Consider the following 25480-nt stretch of genomic DNA (forward strand, 5'->3'; position numbering starts at 1 on the left):
GGAAATAATTTTTACTTTTTACTTGTTCACTGTCTGTGAAAGATACTTTTACTAAAGTTCAATCATATTGTATGCCAAGAGTCATAAAATTACTGTTCTTATCTTCCTTTAACACATGCAGATTAGAATATTAAACCTTGAGAACATTTTAGAGCAAATAACTTGAGATATCTTGTGGATGTTTTACTATACGTGAGAGCACAGTCAGAGACCTCAAGACTTAGTTGATGTTCAGAAATCACAATCCCAGCCTGAAAACTCCTCCTCTGCTTGAGTCTTATCATAGGGGAAGCGGTCAAAGTTTATATAGCAGGGACCCTGAAAACCAAAAACCCACAAAGACACAATCAGTCAGACTCTGTTACTTTGCTGCTTGTGTTGTAGATACATCTGAGTTTCATCCTGAACAGTTTTAAAAAATCATCTGAAACTTGATGTTTTGCAAGATAAATCAGTTTCCACCAAAACAAAATGTATTGCCATTTAGGCAATGTAAGAGCCCAGATATTAGAAATTAGAATTTATTAGATTTTTTTTTTTTTTTTTTTTTTGGAAAACTGCTGTGGTACAAACAACACAAGACAGCTAGTAATGAAATGTAAAACAATTAGACATTAAACTTAGATCCTGAATCTGATTTCCAGAGTCAGATTTTAAAATTTGACCATTAGCCACCATTGATTATTGGTGTATTATTTAGAGCTGTATATTTAGAGCTTTGTACTAAAGAGAAACATTCTTGCTAAAGTACTTTTTTTTACATTTTGTCAGATGATGTGTAAAGAATATGAATGAAGTTCAAAATGTGACCTTTCTTATGAGTCGAACAGTCGGTGCTTCCAGTTGCCCCATTCTTAATTTATACCAGTTAATGCTGTTAAACCACCTGAGAAATAATTGAGGGAAAATTTGCCATTAATAACAATAAAAATTGCTACACAACAGCCTAGCATTCTGTGTTGTTGGTGGTAAAGTTATTTATTTTTTATACACATCAAAATGACTAAATTCAATACATCTAAATTGTAATTGTGGGATATAACATTTATATTTACTGAAATATTTATATTTATTGAAAATATTTATCTGAACTAAGTACAATAGTACTTAGTACAAGTTCATAAAGGTCACCTGTGATGTCTGACATCTTTGATTCCATTTTTCGTATTGCCCAAACGCTGTCCAGGACGTGGCCTGCAAGACATTTAAACAACACATAAACTGAAAATTAACAATGTAAGTACCTAAAAAACATTTTGAAAAATGGTGACAACAAATCACAAACTGCGACAAATAAATTCACCATGTGTAAATAGAAGCATTCGTTATAGTTTTGGTAATTACCTGCACAATTTACTGATGATAGATTTGGCACCTTCCCCCATATATGAAGGGAAATTGAGCACACCATCCAAAATCTTGGCATAAATCTTCTGAGGGTCTGAACTGGAGAAGGGTGGGCTTTAGGACAAATAAAACTATTATTACAAATCATTAAATTTGCTCTAAACAAGAGAAAGTCTTTTTTATAATTAAAAAAAAAGCCTTATAATTAAACGCAATTATAAGGAAATAATGGTCACGCTTTATTTTACTGCCGTAGTTACATTGTAATTACTTAAATAAGTACTGAGTACTATTAATTAACTACATGTACTTACTATGGAGTTACAGTTAGGGTTAGGGTTTGGTTTAGGGTTAGTTACTTGTAATTATGCATAATTTACTGTTATTACTATAGTAAGTACATGTAGTAACATGTAACTACGGCACTGTAAAATAAAGTGTTATCGAAATAATTTAATCATTATCACCCACAAGGTCTTATGTGACCTGATTTAAAGATTTGCTTAAAAAAAATGCAAACTTGATAGCATACATTTCAGATACTGTATAAGCTGATCTAATAAGGGCAAGCTCACACTACAGGACTGTAAGACTACCTGAATTGCTGTGGTGCTCACACTACACAACAAGATTTCTTGTCATCTGTCATCGTCTTGTCATAGCAGCATACACACTACACAACACAATGCTGACGAGGAGCACAAACTACATTTGGTAACGAGGCAGTCCCAACCAACAGCGAAAAAAAAAGTTTTCTTACAGGAGTTCACTTGATAAATTTATGCAATTGATTGCAAGATTTTTCTGTTTATTCCATCTGCACTATGATTGGCTAGATTAGTTCCACCTTGTCATTTTGTTGCACACACTACAAGACCATGTGGCGATAATATCGAACAGGTTTGAAAATATTGCAGTGTCTGTGACTGCTGCAGAAGGGCTCAGCTCACATTGCTGACCTGCTCATTGTCACAATCCCTGCCTGTGTTTCCTGAGTCTGTAGTTTTGGACTATTATTTTGAAGTTAAGTTCTGTGTTATCTCCATTGTTGCTTTGTTCACCTCATGTTTCCCAGCTACTCTGTTCCCTTGTTTGTTGCCATAGACACTCATATAACCACATTAATCTCCCCGTTTTGTTTCCATAGTGATTCATTAGTTCATTGGCTCTGCTCTGTATTTATTGCCCTGCTTTTCTCTTGTCGGTGGTCAGTCGTTAATTGTATCGCTGTTTGAGTCCTTGTTCCAGTCGTGGATCTTTGTTTGCTTCCTGGATAATTCTGGCCACCCTGTGTTTATTGTCTTGTGGATTGTTTTTTATTAAATCTTATTGCATGTGGATGTTCCTTTGCCTGCCTGAATGCCCAATCGTTACACTCATACTTAAGGCTGATTTAAGGTCTTTGCACACTGAGTCCAAAATTCGCGTCCGAATTTTTGCACGTTAAAAAATAAATACGACCTCACGTTGTGTCAATCACGTTTACACACTGCCTCTGAAACTTTTGTCCGTCAGAAAAAAATTTGGATTGGGTTCAGTTTTCTGCGTTTTTCGCATCCGTGTTTTGATAATTCAGAGCCTCTGTACAAGCAAAAGCCAAAATCCAGAATGGTGTCTTGACAAGTTGATCCACTTCGTCTTGCAGCACAAAGCACTGTTTGACAAAGTGCGGAATACAAAGAGATGGAATAGAAAAGTTTTTATGTGTAACACCAGTATTTCCTACACCTACAGTGATTATTTCAAGATAATCCTGCAGCTCCTTGATAAGGAGGTGGAACTCTCCTCTCTACGCAATCTCAGAATTGGATGAACCCAATATTTCCTCTTTCTTTTTCTCTTTTTAAGAAGAGAGAGGACAACAAAATTATCCTCACTGCTTGAAGACTCTATTTTGTATTGTTTTGCAAATGTTTTCGGCGTGCAAGGTTTCTGTGCGTGGCAAAATTTTAGGATGACGAATATGAAAAAACGCATATGAAAATTTTGGACTGTGTGCAAAGACCTTTATACTAATGCATCGGACCTACTCTGGAGCCTCTGTGCCGTAGGCTATTCCATTCATACTTCTGCGTCGTTGTCCACGTTGACGTGCAACATGCAGACTTGCTAGTAGGCAGAGTTGCGGTCATGTTGAGTATCAAGGCAAAAGCTGAAGAAGAAGCAGCATGCCATGTACGTTTTCAGAGGCGACAAATAGGCAACAACTTTTTTTTTTGTCCCCTGAAACAGAGTGTTTTTTTCATTCCTATGGAAGTTGAAAACACTCGCTCTTCTCTGCGGCAGTTTTTTGACCTAATGGAGGGGTTCTAGCAGACCAATCACAGCGATTGCGGTCCACGTAGGATTGATGTGTTGTTACATTTTTGGAGAGGTGCACATCAGGCTACGCCGTAGGCTATGCAAGATAAATGCAGCCTATGCTGTAGCTACGGCGTTCACTCGACATAGAAGTATAAATCAGCCTTTAATGAGCATCAGCGACCGCAACGAGTTCTGATTTGGCCGCGATCCTGGGGTTTTGTTGCAGACCTTGGAAATCTGTCCGCGACAGCAAAATCCAACCAAAAGTCATGTAGTGTGAGCCTGCCTTAAAGTGGTCTACAAAGAATTTTATCCTTCAAATGTGCACAGCACTGCATCATTTTCTGCAGGTTTCCAATGATGAATATGTAATTCTGAGGAGTTCCTCCATTCACATGCAAAATATGGACATTGTTAATGAAAATTTTTTCATGCAAAATGATTTACTAAATCTGATAGTTATATTGGAAATGATAATTGCAAATGAATATGTTTGAAAGGCAATTTATTTGCACTGTGCACCATGCGTCATTGTGACAAACAAGACTTAAAACACCTTACTCACTAATTAAAATTCTAACAATTTGTATAACAAACCCCTCACCCCCTTGAACTTCTTTGATGAAACAACCATTTAAGGCGGGTTTACACTGTGCAAGTTCGGACACTCGAGAGGTTGTGAGCCATTGCACGCCAGTCAGTTAACATGATTATCGTGTCAAAGCAGCTGGTACACGGCACTGCATGGTGAGCCAGCGGCAATTGCATGAGCTTTTGTGCTAAACGCGGAGACTGGAGCTTTCAATGTTGCTGCTAGAGCTTCGGATAGAAAAAAGAAAAAAAAAAGACAGTTGGGCAAATGATTTGATGAAAAGCAAAGAACAGCACAGCCATTCCTTTCAACAAAAACATCTAGAGAGAGAGAGAGAGAGTGTGTGTGTGTCAGTGTATGTATGTGCACGCTGTAGCAAGTCGCGACCATTCGAGCATCAACGATTTCCACACGATTTCTCCCTATAGAGAAAAAAAAATGCCTGCGAGCTGATACGACAGCAAAAAAACGTACCGTGTACACACTGGCTTTACTGTTGCATCATGCAGAAAACAATATATGAGAAAACTTTATTACCTGCCCACAAGTAGCTCATAGATTAGAACACCAAGTGACCAGAAGTCAGCAGCAAAGTCATGGCCTTGGTTCTGAATGATCTCTGGAGATATATACTCAGGAGTACCACAAAATGAATATGTCTTTTCACCCTGAGAAAGCTCTTTTGCAAAACCAAAATCAACCTGAAATCAAAAGAATACAAGAGCAGGAAGAAAAGAAGAGCAAGAAAGAGAAAGGGTATATCAGCTATAACATTCATAAATTAATGTATTAAAAAAACATTTATTGATTTGGACTTTACTGCACTTGACCGTTACAGCATGAGATGTATTTTTCTGACAGTGTTTGTCACCTATTAACAGAATATTCACTCTCAACTTTCACTTTATTGTTTAATTTGTATAAATTAAAAAAATAATTATATGAAAAGTGTTGCTTTTACAAGTTTCTTATGGCTGCTCTTGACATTCAGTTTTGGAGGATGGACAGTTTTTGGCATATCGATACAATATTCTTTCTACCTTTGTCACCTTAAAAGTGCACTATGCAGGATTTTTGGAAAAAATAAATAACTATAGTATAGACTCTCAATAATTACTTATGGTCTACTAGAAGTGTGAGGTGATGTTTGTGTCTGCAGATATTGTCCTGTGCCTGTAATTTCTTATTTTCTTCTTGAATTCCTGTGCTCGGGATGTTTCTGGGCTGCAACTTTTGTCCAGCGGGTGTGTAGCCTGAGCCAAACACGATGCGTGGCGCAGGTGAGAAAGGGACTTTATTGTCTGTACCTGAAGCTCGGGAAGCTCCGCTATGTTGTCTCTCAACAAAAACAATTCACTAATGTTTCTATTGCCTTACTGACTGCTATTTGTAACTTGAGTCAGATTATTAGGCATTGTAAGCACTTTTTTTTTTTTCAAACATTCGCTTGGTATTCGTATTGGTATGGGAAATGCCTCGGACATGACCGATCTTAGAAGCACAAATTACACCATGTCTGTCAGTTGACAGACCAATCACGACGTGATGCGGGAGTCCCGGCTCCCTAATATATATCGCTGCTAGCTGTCCCCACTTCATTCTCAATCTCTCTCTGGGTTTTCCTCTGCTCCCAGGGGGGACAGTCAGGGTACCGAAAACCTAGCCCCAACCCCCCACCCCACCCCAGCAGTCAATGCGGGCAGAGTTGAACCCAAGACAGCCACAGCCATAAGGCCTTGTTTGCAGCTGCAGCAGCTAAATATCACCCGGCTAATCCTCAAGGAGGCAAGAAGAGGCCGAAAGAGGGGCTACAGCACTTTGATATGCCCCTCTCTATAATGCAAAAGCCTTGTTTTCCCCCTCCAGCAAAGAAGTGTTGGGGTTTGATTCAAGTTCAGTGTTCAGAGGAAAACAGTTCTCAGGTTGGAGTGTTGTTCACCCAGTTCACCCAGTGCTCCACATGTTGTTTCTCCCCTCTCCAACTGTGGAGTTATGCAAGAAATAGCAAGATGCTTGGCAAAGTCAACAGTGTGTGAAAAAAAATAAAAATGTTCCCTGTGTATCCAGGTAGTGGGCCAAGGGCACAGAAGTGTATGAAAATAAAAACAAAAATACACACAAAAATATCCAATTCAGAGCTGCAACCCCCAGCTCCACCGCTTTTAAACAGTGTGTTAACGTCAGCAGCAGATGGGGAGTCAGCTCAGGTTGTAGAGGAAGAAATAACCTCTTTATTGAGCAAAAGAGCAATTCGGGTTGTGCCACCAGAGCACAGCCATCACAGCTTTTACTCCTGGTATTTTGTCATTCCTTTTCTCCATCCCATTCTGTATTTACAGAACCTCAACAAACACCTCAGTAAAAATACAAGTTCAAAATGTTGACGTTTAAAATGTTATCACAGTTTTTTATCCCAAAGACTGGCTTACGTCAGTCAATCTGAAAGATGTATATTTTCACATAAGCATCTGCCCAGCACACAGAAAATTCCTCAGGTTTGCTAATCGGGGCACAGCCTATGAATTTTTGACAGTTCTTTTCAGGCTCTCATTAACCCCAAGAGTGTGTCGAAGCAGCTCTGACTCCACTGAGAATATGCTGTGTGCTCCGTCACGGCAGCAGGCGGAGACAGATACAAAAATGCTTGTATCTCATTTAAAGAACTTAGGTTTCAAAATAAACTACACGAAAAGCTGCTAGGTGCCCACACAAAAGATAATCTATCTGGGTCTCAGACTGAACTCAGACCTGTATCAATTCTTTCTGTCAGAGGAGTGCATCAGGTCAATTCGCGGCTGTTTATCCCTTTTTCAGACAGGGAAGAAGGTCCCATTCAGACTATGTTTACATCTTCTGGGACTGATGGCCCTAACTGTCTCGGTTATTCCACTGGGACTGTAGTGAATGAGAGAGTTTTGAGAGAGAAATAGCCCGTCTTGCTACAGAACACACACAAACTTCCTAGAATTGTTAACAGTGTTTCTGGCATTGAAACATTTTGTGCAGTTCCTAAGGAACTACCACATTTTGATCAGATCAGACAACACAACGTGGCATACATAAATTGCCAGGGAGGCACACATTCTCTTCAGCTTCACAGTTTAGCATGAAAACTGATTGTGTGGGGCATGAAGCATTTTCATTCATTACAGGCAACACATGTCCTGGGAATAATGAATGTGGGGGTGGATCTCCTGTCCAGAGGGAACCGTCTGTATGGAGAATGGACTCTCCACTCTCAGGTAGTGAGCCAGTTGTGGGAGATGTTTGGCCGAGCTGCTGTAGATCTCTTCGCCTTGCACGAAAACACTCATTGCCTTCTATTCTTCTCTCTGGCAAGAGATGGTGCGCCTATGAATGTGGATGCTCTACCGCACCCGTGGCCAAACACACTGCTTTATGTACACTAAAAAGAGTAAGGGAATGCAGTCACTTAGTCATATACTGTAAAACCTGTTAAGTTACGGTAACAGTAGGGCATTTGATGAAACCGATTGCCTTAAACCATTTTAGTTTTAAAACCAATAAGTATGAGTACTGTAAACTCATATACATTGAATTCACTTATATTTTGGTGTTGGTTTAGTCAATCATTAGAGTAAACTCAACTTAAAGGTTTTAAGTTTATTCCACTCATTCAGTTTGAATTCAGGTAACAAATCTAATTAAGTCTTAACTACTATATAGCTACTTAAATGGTTTGAGGAAACCGATTGCCTTAAATGGTTTAAGTTCATCAAATTCAAAGTAATAAAGTTACAAAATGATGGTTTATTGACAAAGCACGGGGGAGCATGTTCAGATAAATAGCTTAATTAACACAGGAGGAGCTTATTCAGTTAATCAACTCAATTAGCATCAGACGGTATATTTTTACAGCAGACCCTCATATTTTTGTAAATATTTTATTATATCTTTTCATGTGACAACACTGAAGAAATGACACTTTGCTACAATGTAAAGTAGTGAGTGTACAGCTTGTATAACAGTGTAAATTTGCTGTCCCCTCAAAATAACTCAACACACAGCCATTAATGTCTAAACAGCTGGCCACAAAAGTGAGTACACCCCTAAGTGAAAATGTCCAAATTGGGCCATTTAAATTAGCCATTTTCTCTCCCAGGTGTCATATGACTCGTTAGTGTTACAAGATCTCAGGTGTGAATGGGGAGCAGGTGTGTTAAATTTGGTATTATCGCTCTCACTCTCTCATACTGGTCACTGGAATTTCAACATGGCACCTCATGGCAAAGAACTCTCTGAGGATCTGAAAAAAAGAATTGTTGCTCTACATAAAGATGGCGTAGGCTATAAGAAGATTGCCAAGACCCTGAAACTTAGCTGCAGCACGGCGGCCAAGACCATACAGTGGTTTAACAGGACAGGTTCCACTCAGAACAGGCCTCGCCATGGTCGACCAAAGAAGTTGAGTGCATATGCTAAGCGTCATATCCAGAGGTTGTGTTTGGGAAATAGACGTATGAGTGCTGCCAGCATTGCTGCAGAGGTTGAAGGGGTGAGGGGGTCAGCCTGTCAGTGCTCAGACCATATCCCACACACTGCATCAAACTGGTCATCAAAATCGTCCCAGAAGGAAGCCTCTTCTAAAGATGATGCACAAGAAAGCCTGCAAACAGTTTGCTGAAGACAAGCAGACTAAGGACATGGATTACTGGAACAATGTCCTGTGGTCCGATGAGACCAAGATAAACTTATTTGGTTCAGATGGTGTCAAGCGTGTGTGGCGGCAACCAGGTGAGGAGTACAAAGACAAGTGTGTCTTGCCTACAGTCAAGCATGGAAGCATGGTGGTGGGAGTGTCATGGTCTGGGGCTGCATAAGTGCTGCCGGCACTGGGGAGCTACAGTTCATTGAGGTAACCATGAATGCCAACATGTACTGTGACATACTGAAGCAAAGCATGATCCCCTCCCTTCGGAGATTGGGCCGCAGGGCAGTATTCCAACATGATAACGACCCTAAACACACGACCACTGCCTTGCTAAAGAAGCTGAGGGTACCTAAACCCTATTGAGCATCTGTGGGGCATCCTCAAATGGAAGGTGGAGGAGCGCAAGGTCTCTAACATCCACCAGCTCCGTGATGTCGTCATGGAGGAGTGGAAGAGGACTCCAGTGGCAACCTGTGAAGCTCTGGTGAACTCCATGCCCAAGAGGGTTAAGGCAGTGCTGGAAAATAATGGTGGCCACACAAAATATTGACACTTTGGGTCCAATTTGGACATTTTCACTTAGGGGTGTACTCACTTTTGTGGCCAGCGGTTTAGACATTAATGGCTGTGTGTAGAGTTATTTTGAGGGGACAGCAAATTTACACTGTTATACAAGCTGTACACTCACTACTTTACATTGTAGCAAAGTGTCATTTCTTCAGTGTTGTCACATGAAAAGATATAATAAAATATTTACAAGAAATGTGAGGGGTGTACTCACTTCTGTGAGATACTGTATGTATAGGTATGTTATATACAATGAGGGAGGGAGGAAGGGAGGGAGGGAGTGAAATAGGAGAATTTGGATGTGGTCATGGCTCAGGGAAAGAGGCAGTTTTAGCGCCATGTCGCATTGATCAGTATGCCATTTCATGTTTCATTTTAATTGGCTAGTCAGTAAACGTAGGTTTTAGCAACAAACACACTGTGAGCTGATCATGCTAATTTCTGACACTGTCAGAAAATTATCACAGGATAGCCTGTGATAATTGTGGGGGGTGGGTTAGTCTGAGACCTTGCCCGGGTGCTAAGATTTTTGGGCACCAGCCATGTTGTATGGCAACAATTCTGCTACTGCTAGGGCTTATATCACATTGAGTAAGTATTTGTCAATATGCCACAGATTGGCGTTTAGCACACGTACTTCAGACACCGGTCACGCTGGAGGCGTTCCCCATAGTTTCAACACTATGACTCAGTGTCTCGTTCCACTTCTCAGGGAACCGTGGTTACAGTCGTAACCTGGGACATTTCTTGAGTCAGTTGGGCTGCATGTGCAGCTGATATCATATCAGGGAAGAGGGCTTGCACTTCCGGCGGTGTTCTGCCTGCAAGTTTGGCCAAGTTTGAATGTTGTGTTTAGTAGTGCCTAGTGTTTTAAAATCTGCTCTGATTTTAAAAGTCATGTAGGGTACTCCAGCATTTAGTGGACTAATAGGGGACCATATGCTTTTAGGTACATTTGATACCTTGAATTTGGCTTAGTTCCTTGTTATGTTTTAAAGACTTTTCAAATTTGTCAGCTATAGCAACTCTAAAAAGGAGTTATAGTTCTCTATGACAGAGATGGGAAAAATTCAGAGAGATAGCTTGCACTAACATGCACACTCCACAAATTTGGCATGTAAAGAAGCAAGAAAAAAATGTGTATCACCAAACTCCTCAATGAATTCAGATGCCATGTGTAATGTTTAAATGTGTAATGTGTAAATTTTAAAATATATAATGTTAAAATATATCTAAAATAATTCTTCATCTTTTTTTAAGGTAATGAGGATCTATAACAGCCTGGCAGTATGACCCAGTGAAAAAAAGTACACTTCTATAATGTACTTAAAGTGCTCTATTTCCACGCACTAATTTTGTACTTAATATACTAAAAATTCTTATTTAGTACTTCTTAAGATAATCTTAAGAACATCTAAGTGTACTCAACTGTGCTATTTAAGAAGTACTAAAGAAGAATTTTTAGTATATAAAGTACAAAATTAGTGCACGAAAATAGAGCACTTTAAGTACATTATAGAAATGTACTTTTTTTTTCACCTGGGGAAAACTGATAAAATGTATCTTTCAGTGGGCATTTTGAATTGTCAGTGACAAATTTATCACAATCGTATTAGCAGCTTATCAATGTAAATGCCTGTGATTTATCTATTTGTAGAAAGTGAAAAAACATTTATTTTACCAATTTCACATATCCTTTGGAGTCCAGCATGAGGTTTTCTGGTTTCAGATCTCGATACAGGATCCCTTTGTTATGGAGGTATGCAAAGGCTTCAACCACACACGCTGTTATAAACACAGCTATATTCTCCTCAAAGCGTCCTCTGCAACATGACAACACATGCGCCCACATAGGAATTGTGATAGTAGTTTTATATAAAAGGTTTACCATATTCAAGAAAAATGAGCAAGAAAGATTATTCTAAATTGTTGTGGTTATTCACCTGAGGTCTGTTGTATGAAGCTAGTTGAACAAACTCTGAGTTTCAGAGTAGGTTTAGAGTTGACAAATCCATCAGGTTCAACGGGCTCACAACGCTCTGTATAAACATTCTCTGTCAATTCAGGTTTGATCCAGAGTTTGTGATTAACTCTGAAGCACGTGCACCTGAAAGTGTGACACGTGCGACAAACAACCAATCACACGGAGAGCGGCAGTTTGATTCACTTCTCGCGGGAGAGCCGGCGCAATTCATGTCGCGTTCATGTGCAATTTTTACCTTGGAAACTCGTATTTATGATAATTCTGAGAGCATGTGAAGGCAGCATAAAACCTTCACCGGAGCAGGTTAGCCGTGTAAGTTGCCATGGCGATGAACACCGCTAAAAACCAATCTACCTTCTTGAGCCCGAAAAACCAGAGTTTGCTCAAATTAATCTCAAACTTTCCTGGATAGCAACTGAAACCAGCTTTATGCAACAGGCCACTGGGTGTTGCTATGTGTTATCTAAGATGTTCTGAGTGGCTGTTTAATGCATTATGTGGTTGCTACAGTGCCCCTGCTAGTTTATATGTAATACAGGAATAGAACAACAGTAGGCTTAATATGGATGCTCTCCTCAAACATCACTAACTCATGAATATCTTACGCTTCTTTTAGCTTGGTCCAGATTTCCCCACCAGGGCAAAACTCCATTATCATATAGATGTAGCGAGAATCTTTAAAGGCAGCATGCAGCCTGAACAAGAGGAGAAAAGTCAGACAGAAGATTATATGTGAACAACCATCTAATGGTTTGAACAAAAGATATGATAATAGGTGAGGTAGGTAGCAGCACTAACCTAACAATGAAGTCACATCGGATTGCCTGAAGAATTTTCTTTTCTAGAAGGATGTGTCCTTCCTGCTTCTTTGCAACAATATGCTGTTTACTGATCTTCTTCATAGCAAAGTACTTTCTGTGCTGCAAGGTAGTTACCTGGTAAACAAACAATCAAATATGTTAGTATTTGAGAAGGTCAAATCAGAACAACATTGCTATAGTATGGATGGACAAAACAGCTTTTTGAATTCTGAACTTGTTCTGACAAGACATTCTGACATTCTGTACTGACAAAAAATAAAAAGGACTCTTCTCTCATACCAGCTCCACTTTTCCAAATCCCCCAACACCAAGAGTGACAGGTTCTCCTTGATAACTTCCCTCCTGGTACGGTACAGGGATGAGATCTTTCAGCATTAGAGATGTTTCAGGCCTAGAGACAGCAATACACATACTATATAATTCAACAGAAATGACTACATTATATATAATTCATGTTCTAACTTATTTAAAAGGCTTTACTTAGCAATAGACAGGCAGACTACAATAATTCTTGCTGTATGCTTATAGGAAAAACTAGATTCATACAAACTCAGATTAATGAAAGGTTTTAACAAGATGTTATATATTGAACCATTATGTATAAATATTATAAATTCATGAAATATTAACAGTAAAGAAATACATTAATTTTAAAATATTAGTACAATAATAATATCAATATCAAATAATAATAAAATCATTCTAATATGCTGATTTGCTGCTCAAGAAATTTCTTATAATCATCACACTTGAAAATGGTTGTGTCTGGAAACCTGGAACATCTGGAAAACGTGATCCAGTGTCTTTTATCATATTTCTTTGATAAAGAGAAAATTTGAAGAGCAGCAACATTATGTCTTTACTGTCACTTTTTTATCTATGTAATGCGTCCTTTCTGAGAAAAAAAAAAAAAAAAAAAAAATCCCAAACTTTTGAACAGTAGTGTATGTGAAACAAGATGATTGTGACTGTAATATAGTCTTAAAGTCATACGACTGAGTTTGTTCTCTGTCCTATTTGAATGAACTGTTTTATTAACAAAATATCTTACCCAAATTGTTCTGGCTTTTCATCATCTTCCAGTGAATCAGCACTACAAAAACAATTTGTGATCAATAACATTTTTCAGAATGAAAATAATCAAAACAACTGATGCAAAACACTAGATAAAATAATAAACTCTTAACAATTTAAAACCTGAAGCTAGCTGGAGAACAGAATGCACAATAATAGTTGATAATGAGCCACCTGTAAACCGTTCAGGAATAACACAAAATGTTGCTACCATCTGTCAAATATATCACACTTGCCAGTTAGATAGCTAGTGACGAAATGCTCACTGCTTGTAAATCATTTTGTGCAAAAATTGGTTTATGGACAAAATAATTTGTATACCCATCATTAGCAAATTCAGGTTGCAGACATGGACATGATGCAGATTTGCAGACTGTTTGTGAACATGAGCATTGGTTCAGTGGTAGAGTAATCAGCCAATCACAGTGATGTGGAGGCACTGCCTTTTTTCACTTCATTTATTTTGTGTTAGCAAACTATATTTGTTTTAATTTATCTTGGTACTATCAGTTATTTTAGACCAGCACAGAACCAGTACTTTATCAGAACAAAAAGGAGTATCTGTTTTGCAGTAAGGTGAACAGAGGCTCCACTCCACAATCAAAAAGGACTTTCTGATGGCTTTTCCTCTTGATTACAGGTAGAGAGAAAAAAAATACACTACACATTACAAGTGACTAAGCTGAAGATATCTTTACAAATATAGAAGTCACAAAGCAGGAAAACTCACTCGTCATGGAGCTCAAGGCTTTCAAAAGGAATGGTCTCCTCAAAAATTCTGTGAGAAATCAAGGACATTGTTCATTTTTCAAACAAATCCTAAATCAAAGGAATTATGTGACTGCATTTGTGCAAATTAAGTGAAGTAATATTGTCGTGACTGACATCAAACTCACTCTTTATCAATGGAAAAGCAAGTGACAACTCCAACAGCTGTGCATGTGGCTGTCCTAAGGATCTCTCTGGATTATACACAATAGAAGATATGGTTGAATTTTACATTTAAACCAGATAGAACAAATATTTATTCCTGATATACTGCTAATGACGTTGTCACTAAGTAACAGTGAACATGGTTACCGTATAAGAGCCAGTTCTCCAAAGTGTTCTCCTTCACCCATCTTACGAATGATTTTCTGCTGTCCGTTCACTCGTTTTGTCACTAATACCTAATAGGAAATGGACAAAATCATGACTAGTTGTAAGATTTCTTTTAATTAAGGACTATTTAAAATTATGTTTAAAACAAACACACACACAGAGATCATTCTGTACCATCTTTTATAATATGGTTGAGAAATATGTGTAAAGTTTCATGTATAGACTTGCACAAAAGGTTCATGTATTTTGTGTAAGGTTACATGTATAGAGGTGCTGGAAAACACATATTTAGATTAAACCCTCATTAAATGCAGGCACTCCCAAGTCATGTACATAATACTTGTGTGCATACAGAAATAAAACATAAATAATGTAATCAGTGTTGCAGAGGATGTTCAAGAATAAAACTACCCTGAGATAAGAGAGCAAATGAGTAATGGTTTAATGAGTTTCAATTACCTCTCCTTTAAGAATGATATAAAAAGTACTGCCCTCTGCTCCTTCTCTGACAATTACTTCGTTGTTTTGAAACTTCACCTTGCAGGGGTACAAACATAGATAAGACATTGAGTAATCAGATCAAGCTTAGAAGAAAATATTCCAGATGTACAAAACAAAACATAATCACAATTTTAACTTTCATTCACATGTTACTAAACATACAGTACTTCAGAGTGACTACACTAAAATACACATTCATCGTACTAGTAAAATGAGGGTGTTACACTCATTGACCATTCCTTTGTTTTTCCTATCTCTAAGTCAAGGATTCATTGAAATATTGATATGTTCAGGCTGGCCAAACTCTGACACAAAGTGTTTTAGGTATGTATTCACTTTGTCAGCGGGTTTGCTTCAGAAATCAGACTGTTGTACATTAGGGTGACCAGACGTCCCCGTTTTCGGGGGACAGTCCCGGTTTTTGGTGGTCTGTCCCCTAGATCTGTCCCCGGAAATGTCCCCATTTTATAGCTCGTTCAAAACAACCCTCAAATACATTGATAAAAGACAAGCATACAGCAACCTGCTGGAGAAATTGTGTAGTGATCATGTTCACCAACAGAGGGGGCTGTGCAGCTACACTTGGTTGCGCGCACGCCGCTACTTCATGAGGAACGTAATCTGGATGTGGACCAGAGCAAAAAGCGCCATTATCGTCAAATATCAAAATAAACATCGTTATCGGTTTCAAGGTAGTAACATACTAACTATTCATGTTAAAATAAAGTAATACTGTTTGTATGTTTTATAACAGGGCCTCAACAGGGTGCAAGATTGTTTTGCACAATTTTGAAAGTTCTGCAGTCACAACGCAGCAATTTCCACACACACGTCTTAACTACGTGGTGAAGGTACACTCAGATATGAATAAATAAAAAATAAAATAAAATAATACACGTACTTTGTGCTTAAAATGAGTCTAAAATGCAAATTAATAGTTAAAAATAGTTAAAAGTTAAAACTGTAATTTCTGTTAAAACAAAATAATGTAATGCGCTTTTGTATCATGTTATAACAGGCATATTGTTTTGAACTGCTTTTACAGTGGTTACTATTAATAGCGTAAAAGTTTTTTGGTGAATTGTATTAAAACCAGAGCAAAAATCCTAATTATAAAACTAAATCATAATTATTAATGTAATAATAGCCTATAAGGAACCCACAACAATTAAAAACAAAAACATTCAAAAATGTATTGTCCCTGTTTTTTAATAAATATATAATAACAAATGAGAATTTGGTAATATTTTGACCACTAAAATAGGAAATGTCCCCAGTTTCCATTTCAGAAATCTGGTCACCTTATTGTACATCAAGTTCAACAAATGCACAAATGTGAATGTTAAATGGCTTAAAACAGTGGTTTTCAATCCTGGACCTGGGGACCCACCGCTCTTCACATTTTGTATGGATGCTCAATTGCAAAATTCTTCCAGTGCACTGGAACGTTCCATCTCTAACAAATCTGACAATGCACCGCAAAAATGAGGAAGCATCAAAGCTCTGAACACGCCATTGTATATGCTCCCTTAACGGAAATTACGTCACATTTCTGAAGCGAAAAACTTAAAGGAACATTCCACTTTTTTTGAAAATAGGCTAATTTTCCAACTCCCCTAGAGTTAAACAGTTGAGTTTTACCGTTTTCAAATCCAATCAGCCGATCTCTGGGTCTGGCGGTACCACTTTTAGCAAAACTTAGCATAGTTCATTGAATCTGATTAGACCATTAGCATCTCGCTTAAAAATGACCAAAGGGTTTCAATATTTTTCCTATTTAAATCTTGACTCTTCCGTGTACTAAGACCGACGCAAAATGAAAAGTTGCGATTTTCTAGGCCGATATGGCTAGGAACTATACTCTCATTTCGGCGTAATTATCAAGGAACTTTGCTGCCGTACCATGGGTGCAGCAGGCGCAATGATATTACGCAGCGCCTGTGACCCCTGCTTGCACAGGGAGTGTGCCTTGCAACCATTAAAACTCAACTGTTTAACTCTAGGGGAGTTGGAAAATGAGCCTATTTTCAAAAAAAGTGGAGTGTTCCTTTAAAACACTCGAGCCAATTCAATAGATATAATGACATGCGATAGAAGATAGAAGAAGGTCCTTACCAGTGCCCGAATTCGTGTACACAATATACTGATTCACAAGCTTGAGGGGCCGTTTACACGACACCGTTTTCAACTAAAAACAGAAAACTTTTTATGCGTTTTGGCCGTTCATTTACACGACAACAGCGTTTTGGTGGCCTGAAAACGCAAACTTTTGAAAACAGGTTTCAAAGTGCAAGTTTTTTAAAACTGTCTCCGTGTAAACAACAAAAACGCGAATCTGTGAAAATGATGATGTCATGCACATGCACGTTACATGTTCAGTCTATAGTGTTTCATCGCAATCTAATGGCCTGCCAGCAGAATACAGCGTTTTTAGTCAATTTTACGGATTCGTATGAATGGAGATCGTTTTGACAATGGTGTCGTCTGTACGCCGGAAAACTCAAAGGAAAAACATTTTAAGAATATCGTTATCATGTAAACGTACCCAAAATGTGCAGAGCGGTGGGTCCCCAGGCCCAGGACTGAACCAGTGGCTTAAACAATAGTTTGACTTAATAAATCTACTGCAAACAACAAAATCCTAATGATGTCTCAAGACCATTTTTTTAAGGTCTCTGGTCAGTGAGTGACTGTATATCATTTGCGTTAATGGGTACTTTATGATGTGAGGATTTCTCTCGGAAAGACATGAGACACTTTGGGCCCTATTTTAAGAGCAATAAATCTTAGCACAGTAAAATACAACATAGTTTTTAAGCAAGTAAAGGAAGAAAAAATCTTACTTTGACACAAAGTCTGGTATATTTTCTTAAAGAATACGTACGACATCCTTCATTTAGAATATTTCCCTATTATAAAAATCATGAGTCTATTTACTATTTATAAGAGTAAAATCACACTGACTTCTTCCATGGAATCAATAATCTTTGACAGCTGCACATCATTCAGGGCCTTCAAAGTGCGAGCGCTGTTGGAAACAATCATAAACAATAGAACTTACTCAGCAATAATACACTGACACACATTATGAATAATATACAAACAGTAAAGATTCAAAGTGCACAATATGCAAAGCATCTGATATTTTACTAATACAGGCTAAATATAAGCTTGAAGTGATGCGAGAATGTCTTACGTTTTCAGGAAGCCCATGAGTTGCTCTCGTTTCTTCTTGGATTTGTTGGTCATGATGCTTCGATATGTTTGTCTCTCAATACACCATAACTTTACTCCAGTGATGGCTGTGGGTAAGAGAGTATCAAAACACTTATTTACCACATCAGTAGGGGGTGACCCACATCACTCATGTTCAGCCATCACTCCAGAATGATAACTGACCTTTGACAGATGCTGTGCGTTTACAGTTGTATAGAATAGCCAGTTCCCCAAACATATCGCCAGAGCTCAAAGTTCGCAGATCACGTCCAGCCTGAGTGACCTTCAGCTCCCCCGCTGGAATGGAAATGGAATTTAGGCTCATCAATTCATTCTCACAGTCTGTGCTTGTGTACTTTCTTTCAAACATATGCATTATTTTTTTAATTAAGACTGAGGTGAAAACTGACCTGTGCTGAAATAGAGAATTTCATGACACTTTACTGAGTGCTTTTTCGTGTCGACCTTGGGGGGCATTTTGCTCTGTATGTTCACATTAATCAATGTTTCTTTGTCACTCTTACATACATACATGAATAATTGTAATCTTGACCACTAACATGCACACAAATATGTTTTTCTACTGTGGCATATACCATATTGCAACATCTCTGCTAGTGGATGCATTTCGACTGTCGAATAGTCTTCAAATGAGATTCATTTTCAAGACATTCACTACCATACATTTAAAAATGTGGGATAATTAAGATCCTTCAGAAGGATCATGTAATCCTTATTATTCTCAATATTGAAAACATTAATATTTTGTGGAAATCCTGATAGAATACCATTCAAAAATTTGGGGTAAGAAAAAGAAAGAAAGAAAGAAAGAAAGAAAGAAATACTTTTATTCAGCAAGCATGCCTTAAATTGATCAAAAGTGACAGTAAAGACATTTATAATGTTACAAAAGGTTTTGATTTCAAATAATTACATTTTATTACATTATCTATTTATCAAAAAAAAACTATGTATCCACAAAAATATTAAATAGCAGAATCTGTTTTCAACATTGATAATAATAAGAACCATTATTAATAACTGAGCACCAATAATAATATTAACTGAGCATCAAATCAGCATATTACAATGATTTATGAAGAATCATGTGACATTACTATTTTTATATTTCTCTTTTTACTGTATTTTTGATCAAATAATTGCAGCCTTGTTGGACAGAAGATACTTCTTTTAAAAACATTAAATAATATTCCATCATTTATTAATTAATTAATTATTCCAAAATTTTGACAGGTAGTGTATATTGTAAAATAATTGTTACTGTGGATGTCTGTAATGTATGCATAGTCGATTTGTAGGGGATGCAAAGTCTAAAAATCACAGAGATGCCTGTGTCAGACATGTAACTTATTTATCAACAATGTATTTAGGTGCTAATTAATTATGCAGAATATGTTAAACATGAGAATATATCAAAATGCAGCAGAATTTTTGACATTAACGAGTCTATAGTTTATGGAAAATACAGAAAAATTTAAAAATGTGGGTCTCATCATATAATACAACTTTTCAACAAAGTGATCTGATTGGCAGTGATAAAACATGCTTAAGCCAACCCCTTTAAGGGTTAATTCACCCAAAAAATACCCTTATATTGTTTTAAAACCTGTATGACTGACTTTCTTCTGTAGAACAATTTTTTTTTTTTTTTTTTTTTTTTTGTCACTGATAACCAAAACACAGTATATCAACATTCTTCTTTTGTGAATGTTGTGAAAGTCAGTGAAAGTCAGTCATATACAGGTTTGGAATGACATGAGGGCAAGTATATTTTCATTTCTGGGTGAACTATCCCTATAAGTCCATATGCAGCCAGTGCTGATAAGTTAAGAAGCACACCTATTTGTGTTCTTTTTGAATGACCAACGTCCACCTCAGACACTTGAGAAACAAAGAGCTTACAGGCTGGACATGTGCTGCATATAACAGATTCACTGGCTTTTTACTGGCATGCCAGTTCACTAGTAGGCTATCAGGGGTTGTTTTACAGGCTGTTTCATAGAAGGTAAAAGACACTGTAATCTTTACAGATATATGAACACGCAGACTGTAAAAAATCTGGCACACTTACTGAGATGAGCGATTCTGAAGGGAATAAAATTACAGAGAAGCTCTGGTAATTATTACATGACTCACCTCCACAAATAAAACTTTATATGGAAGAAACAGTAAGGGTAGTATGTTAGTATGCATTTCCGAAATCAGCAACACATACACACCAGCAACAATGTACATGCTGTCTCCCTCTGTGCCCTCTCTGATGATGTCATCACCAGGACGACAGTCCAGAACCTTCATCAGTTCTACCATCATACTGATCTGCTCCTCATCCAGACGACGAAGGAAGTCATTTTTATGGATGGCCTTCACAATCTGAGCTGCCTCACTGATTACCAGACACATACAAACAAAGCATGACGGTTAGTAAAACAAAAGTATTTTTCGATTTATTTTGAGACAGGTGTTGAATTAGATTCATAGGGTTCTTTATTAGTATGTGTTTAAAGTTACCTAGCGGTTTTTTTGACTCTATTGGCAGTGATTTCCAGAACTGCTGGTACTTGCTCCGGGGCCATGACAGCTGCCCGACTCTGTCGAACCTCAGGCATTTCATTACTGTTTTGTTGAGGGGCGCAATCTGACAGACAACATTAAAAGTGAGTCAAATGAACTTATCTTAATGTATTAAACTTTACACAGGACAAAGATCAGACTGAAATGATCAGGGATATTGTGGAAAATGATCTTCAGCTGAATGCTTCGAATGTTAGTTCTTCCATGTTTTTTGATCACCCAATAGGTAGTCACGCGTAGCCAGACCTTCAGAGTGACGGCAGAAGGTCTCGACGTTTGACTGACATGTAACGCAACCAATCAGAGTTCAATTTGTTCTGCGTCATGTTTAGGGGCGTGAAAATGTAAAGTCGATGTCCCTACAATAACAGACCGGCGTGCATCTAATAAATTATTCATTTAAGATGGTTGTGCAAGTTTACTGCAACAATGGAGCCACAAACTTTACATACTTTTGAAAACCCAACATTTAGTTGATCTCTGGAAAACGCTCATTGTCACAGCTGTAAACATGACGGATTTCTTCTTCCATGAGGGGGTTTCGCGTCATGGCATTTGTTTCTAGGCGGACCGTTAAAGAACGTGACACACACGTCTCCCGGACATCCTGTAGAATTCAACCAACCAGATGAGGACTTCAAAAATCCCCCAAATTCTTGGGCGTGACATCTGAGGCTGAGACTACCCAATAGGTGACCCAATCGTCCAAACTGATATATACTGATATATGAATTGTGTGGGCTTTAAGCAAAACCCTTCATCATTTTTATGAATTATAACATATGTTTTATGTTATAATTAATTAATAATATTTTATTAATAGTAACCTATGAAGGAATGAAAGGGGATGGAGGTGAATCCATTAGTTTGTTCTGTCTTACCGAGCTCATCCAATCGTCCCTGCAGCACCTGTAATAATCTGTCTTTCTGTTCAAGCTGTCTCTCTGTAATAAGAAGACAATATTCTAGTGTGCATTAAAATAAATCACCATCACATACAAATGTGCACTCAAAAATCAGAAAAACAGTGAAGAGCAGTAATCATTTATATCTTGATATAGTGATCTTACTCAGCTCCTGGTTCTCGTTCTGGAGTTCCTGGTTGATCTGGCATTCTTTCTCCAGCATTTTTCGTATTTTCTTGAGTTGGGCTTCCATTGCCCTGATGAGATTCACCTTTACTAGAGCAGCATGACACTAAAAAACAGCAGTAAAAACTCAAACGTCACACAGCTAACAGTTAATATGTAACTGCAACATTTAAAAAAATTAAAAAATGCTGATTCACTGAACAAGTCTTCAAAATGAATGGATGACCATCAAAAAGGTTTCCAGGTTAGTGGATTCAAATTTAAAAACAGTTTAAAAGCAATAATAGAATGGGAGTTTTGCTCATTTATTCTAGTGTGTTTACATCCGCCGTCAAGCCTGTGAGAGTGCAACGCTGCAACAGCTATCTGATTTGATCACAGACAAGAAGCAACAATACCTTGACTCTTTAATTATCATTCTCTGTTGTGTTTATAAAGCTAATCTCACCTGTGAACTGCCTAAACACAGACAGCACATCACATACCCCACCAGGGACAGTAACATACTGGACCATTGCTACTTTCTTTTAAAGGATGCATTATCACTCTGTCCCCCGGGCAGCTTTGGGACTGATCACTGTTTGGTTCATCTTCTCCCATTCTACAGGCAGACATTTAAATCTGTTAAGCCTGTAATAAGGACTGTGAAGAGATGGACCAATAAAACAGAGCAGGAACTATAAGTCTGTTTTGACTGCACTGATTTGAGTGTTTTTGAAGCCGCAGTCACTGATCTGGATAAGCTCACTGATACTGTGAAATTATCAGTTTCTGTGAAGATGTGTGTTTCCACTAAGACTTATTTGATAAGGGTGCTTACACAAGTGTGGATAATTTATTGTACAAACAGGTCAAAAACACACTGACAAATGAAATAAAAAAAAAAAAAAAAAAAAAAAACAGTCTACAGTCAATGGCCCTGCATGGGGCAGTTAATGTTAGATTTTGTTGTTGATTTGAAATATGTTATTTAATTGTGAGTTCGGCAAACAGTTTTTGAGATTTCAGGGTTTCCCCATTCAGATAGATAGGACTTGGTCTTGGATGCCCGAAATAGCTGCCAGGAGGCATTGCAAATATGGCCGCCGAGTGAACAGACTTCGCTTGAAAGGGACTTTGGTGGTACTCCTATAGACTCCATTGTGAAAAAAGCTCAACAGAGGTTCTACATCTTTTGTCAACAGAAGAAGTTCAGTCTGCCATATAATGACAGTTCTACTCAGCTGTCTTCGAAACTGTTCTGTCCACTTCTATAACCGTCAGTCACTGTCAGGGGTGTAACGAATAGTTGATCTGTGATCTGTACAGACCAGGCCCCAAGGTTCGGCACACATGTGATTTGTGCATTAATTGCAAAGATTAACCATCATATATTGAAAGTTTATCATTCGCACATGTCTTGTCTTGCCAATTTACACATTCAAGCAATTTTAAACCATTCCAACGCATAGGGGAGGCGACAGAGAACTTAATTCGGTACTCACTCATTGTTAACTGTGTGCACAGCCACACACACCCGAAGCGCACACACACAGAAAGGCGCATTTGTGTGCTTCTGGTGTGAATGTAAGCAGTTGAGAAACAGTTGTGCCTTAAGTGAACGTAAACAGTTCAGAAAGAAATTGGATGTGTATCAATTTTATTGGATCCATGCATTTGGTCTTAAATTGACAGCAGCCTATAAATACCTGCTGCTGCTGTCTGTGTCATTAATGATAATCAAACAATAAAACACAGTTTTACCAAAGATTAATCTATATTTAACTTATACAGTGAACACTACAGTGTTATCTTACATTTAGGCCTAATTATTACATCTCTACTTAATACTACAGTTTTAGTTTACTTTATTTGTATCTTTGATATATTGTATTTATCTATGCTTGTAATTAGTGTATATATATATATATATATATATTTTTTTTTTTTTTTTTTTTTTTTTTTTTTTTTACTGACTGTTCACTTGTCAACCTTCAGGTAATGGTCAGGTAACATCATCACGGATATCTCTCAAAGCCTGTTTTAATTTTTCTAACTGTACATTATGTACATATTTTATTTTGATTCATTTAATTCTTTCTCTCTATTCTCTTATGTTGTATGTAAGTACCTAGAGCTCATGGACATTCCATGTGTGCTTGCACACACATATAATAAATAATAATAATTTGTTACATTTATATAGGGCTTTTCTCAGTACTCAAAGCGGCCAGGATGCTGGGGTTACACCCCTACTCTTTTTCAAAGGACATCCTGGGATTTTTTATGACCACAGAGAGTCAGGACCTTGGTTTAACGTCTCATCTGGAGGACGTTGCTTTTTGACAGTATAGTGCCCCATCACTATACTAGGGCATTAGGACCCACACAGACCACAGGGTGAGCACCCCCTGCTGGCCTCACTAACACCTCTACATTATGCTACATCACTTAGTGAATAATGCTTGTTCTGATAAGTCAAAGAATTAATATACCTTTCATTTACCTTATAACACAATGGCTGATGCATCATCATCATCATCATCATCATCAGCCAATGTATCAACCGCCATTATTAGAAAAACAGAAATAACAATCACAAAGGACACTTTTACATACATTTCTTAAGTGTTTTTTTTATACAGCCAGTCACAAATAGACACTGTTTAATAAATAATTTCAGCATTTCAGTCTATTATTGTAGTATCATCTAATTCAGATAAAATTGCTTTTAAATGTCATGTAGAAACAAAACAAATGTAAATGGACTGTCTGTTGATGCTGACAGTAGAATAAGCTACAAACTGGGCCAAACTTTATGCTGCAAGTAGAAATTACTTTCATTTTATGAAGCAGTGTGTTTAATAGCAGCATTTTAAGGCCAATGTTAACCTTTGAGGAAATGATTAGCTAGCCTTATTGCCCTCTATGCTGTACACTTTATGACTGAAGAGGTGGTCAGGGTCGACTGAAATCCTGCTAGTGCCCAGCCATCATTGCTTGCTAAAGGAAATTTGAGGGTTTATACAGAGTTGGTGGACAACATCTTTTATACTTGTGCAGAGATAAAATGTTCTTTAGATTAGAGCGCTCTGTCCCGTCACATGTCTAGAATACTGCCAACTGCAAGGCGTAGCATATAAATAGAAGGCCCTTGCCCACAAAGCACAGAAACACACTGATACACACTGGTAATCCATGCAAATAATACATGTTTGTCATTTCGACTGACCATAATCAAATTTTTGTTTTATTTGTTAATGAAACCTACCTGAACACTCAAGCTCTCACTCCCTCCAGATCGGTGTGTTCTGACAGAAAGATCAGCTTGATAGATATAAATCATTAACCTGATGCTCCACCCTTCCTCACAGGTAAAAAGGAAAATGTGATTATACTAGAACAGACCTAGAAGAAAATTTTCATGCTCAGACATTCCTCTTTCAAAGATTTATTGAAGGTCTCAGTTATTGTTCATGTATCAACTTCAGATGTGTCTCCTAACACAGGAAAAATAATAAACACACAAAGGACAAAAAAATGGAGGCTATAGTGAGAAAAGCTTAATTCTTATTAGCAGAATGGAATGGTTGCACCATGAGATAGAAAAATGAAGAATGGTACCTTTAAAGTTTT

The 25480-nt window shown here is 37.7% G+C and overlaps 1 protein-coding gene across 2 annotated transcripts; it reads right to left on the reverse strand.

Moving 5' to 3' along the window:
- Nucleotides 1-181: 181 nt before the first annotated feature.
- prkg3 (protein kinase cGMP-dependent 3) lies at nucleotides 182-25166 on the reverse strand. Of its 2 annotated transcripts, none has more exons than XM_051875581.1 (22): nucleotides 25116-25166; nucleotides 21845-21971; nucleotides 21656-21718; nucleotides 20712-20838; nucleotides 20420-20586; nucleotides 18363-18476; nucleotides 18160-18265; nucleotides 17928-17991; nucleotides 14922-14999; nucleotides 14442-14530; nucleotides 14258-14323; nucleotides 14092-14139; nucleotides 13339-13380; nucleotides 12567-12678; nucleotides 12265-12401; nucleotides 12072-12161; nucleotides 11164-11305; nucleotides 4781-4944; nucleotides 1345-1461; nucleotides 1132-1194; nucleotides 811-886; nucleotides 182-318 (listed from the first exon to the last, which is right to left on the reverse strand). In XM_051875581.1, the coding sequence occupies exons 2-22, from the start codon at nucleotides 21930-21932 to the stop codon at nucleotides 232-234; spliced, it is 2040 nt and encodes a 679-aa protein (XP_051731541.1). In that variant the 5' UTR covers nucleotides 21933-21971; nucleotides 25116-25166; the 3' UTR covers nucleotides 182-231. The 2 variants fall into 2 exon arrangements, with proteins under 2 accessions (XP_051731541.1, XP_051731540.1); XM_051875580.1 differs by lacking the exon at nucleotides 25116-25166 and adding an exon at nucleotides 24351-25032.
- Nucleotides 25167-25480: the final 314 nt, after the last annotated feature.

Source organism: Ctenopharyngodon idella, chromosome 20, assembly GCF_019924925.1.
Source record: "Ctenopharyngodon idella isolate HZGC_01 chromosome 20, HZGC01, whole genome shotgun sequence".
NCBI lineage: Eukaryota > Metazoa > Chordata > Actinopteri > Cypriniformes > Xenocyprididae > Ctenopharyngodon > Ctenopharyngodon idella.

What these genes read in the sequence shown, in the direction of transcription:
- prkg3 (XM_051875580.1), bottom strand. Translation starts at nt 24,395, where the DNA reads ATGATGATGATGATGATGATGATGCATCAGCCATTGTGTTATAAG. An exon ending in GGGACGATTGGATGAGCTCG is followed by an intron (nt 20,839 to 21,655) that starts GTAAGACAGAAC and finishes GTTGTCTGTCAG; the next exon opens with ATTGCGCCCCTCAACAAAAC. An exon ending in CCAAAGGATATGTGAAATTG is followed by an intron (nt 4,945 to 11,163) that starts GTAAAATAAATG and finishes TTTTGATTTCAG; the next exon opens with GTTGATTTTGGTTTTGCAAA.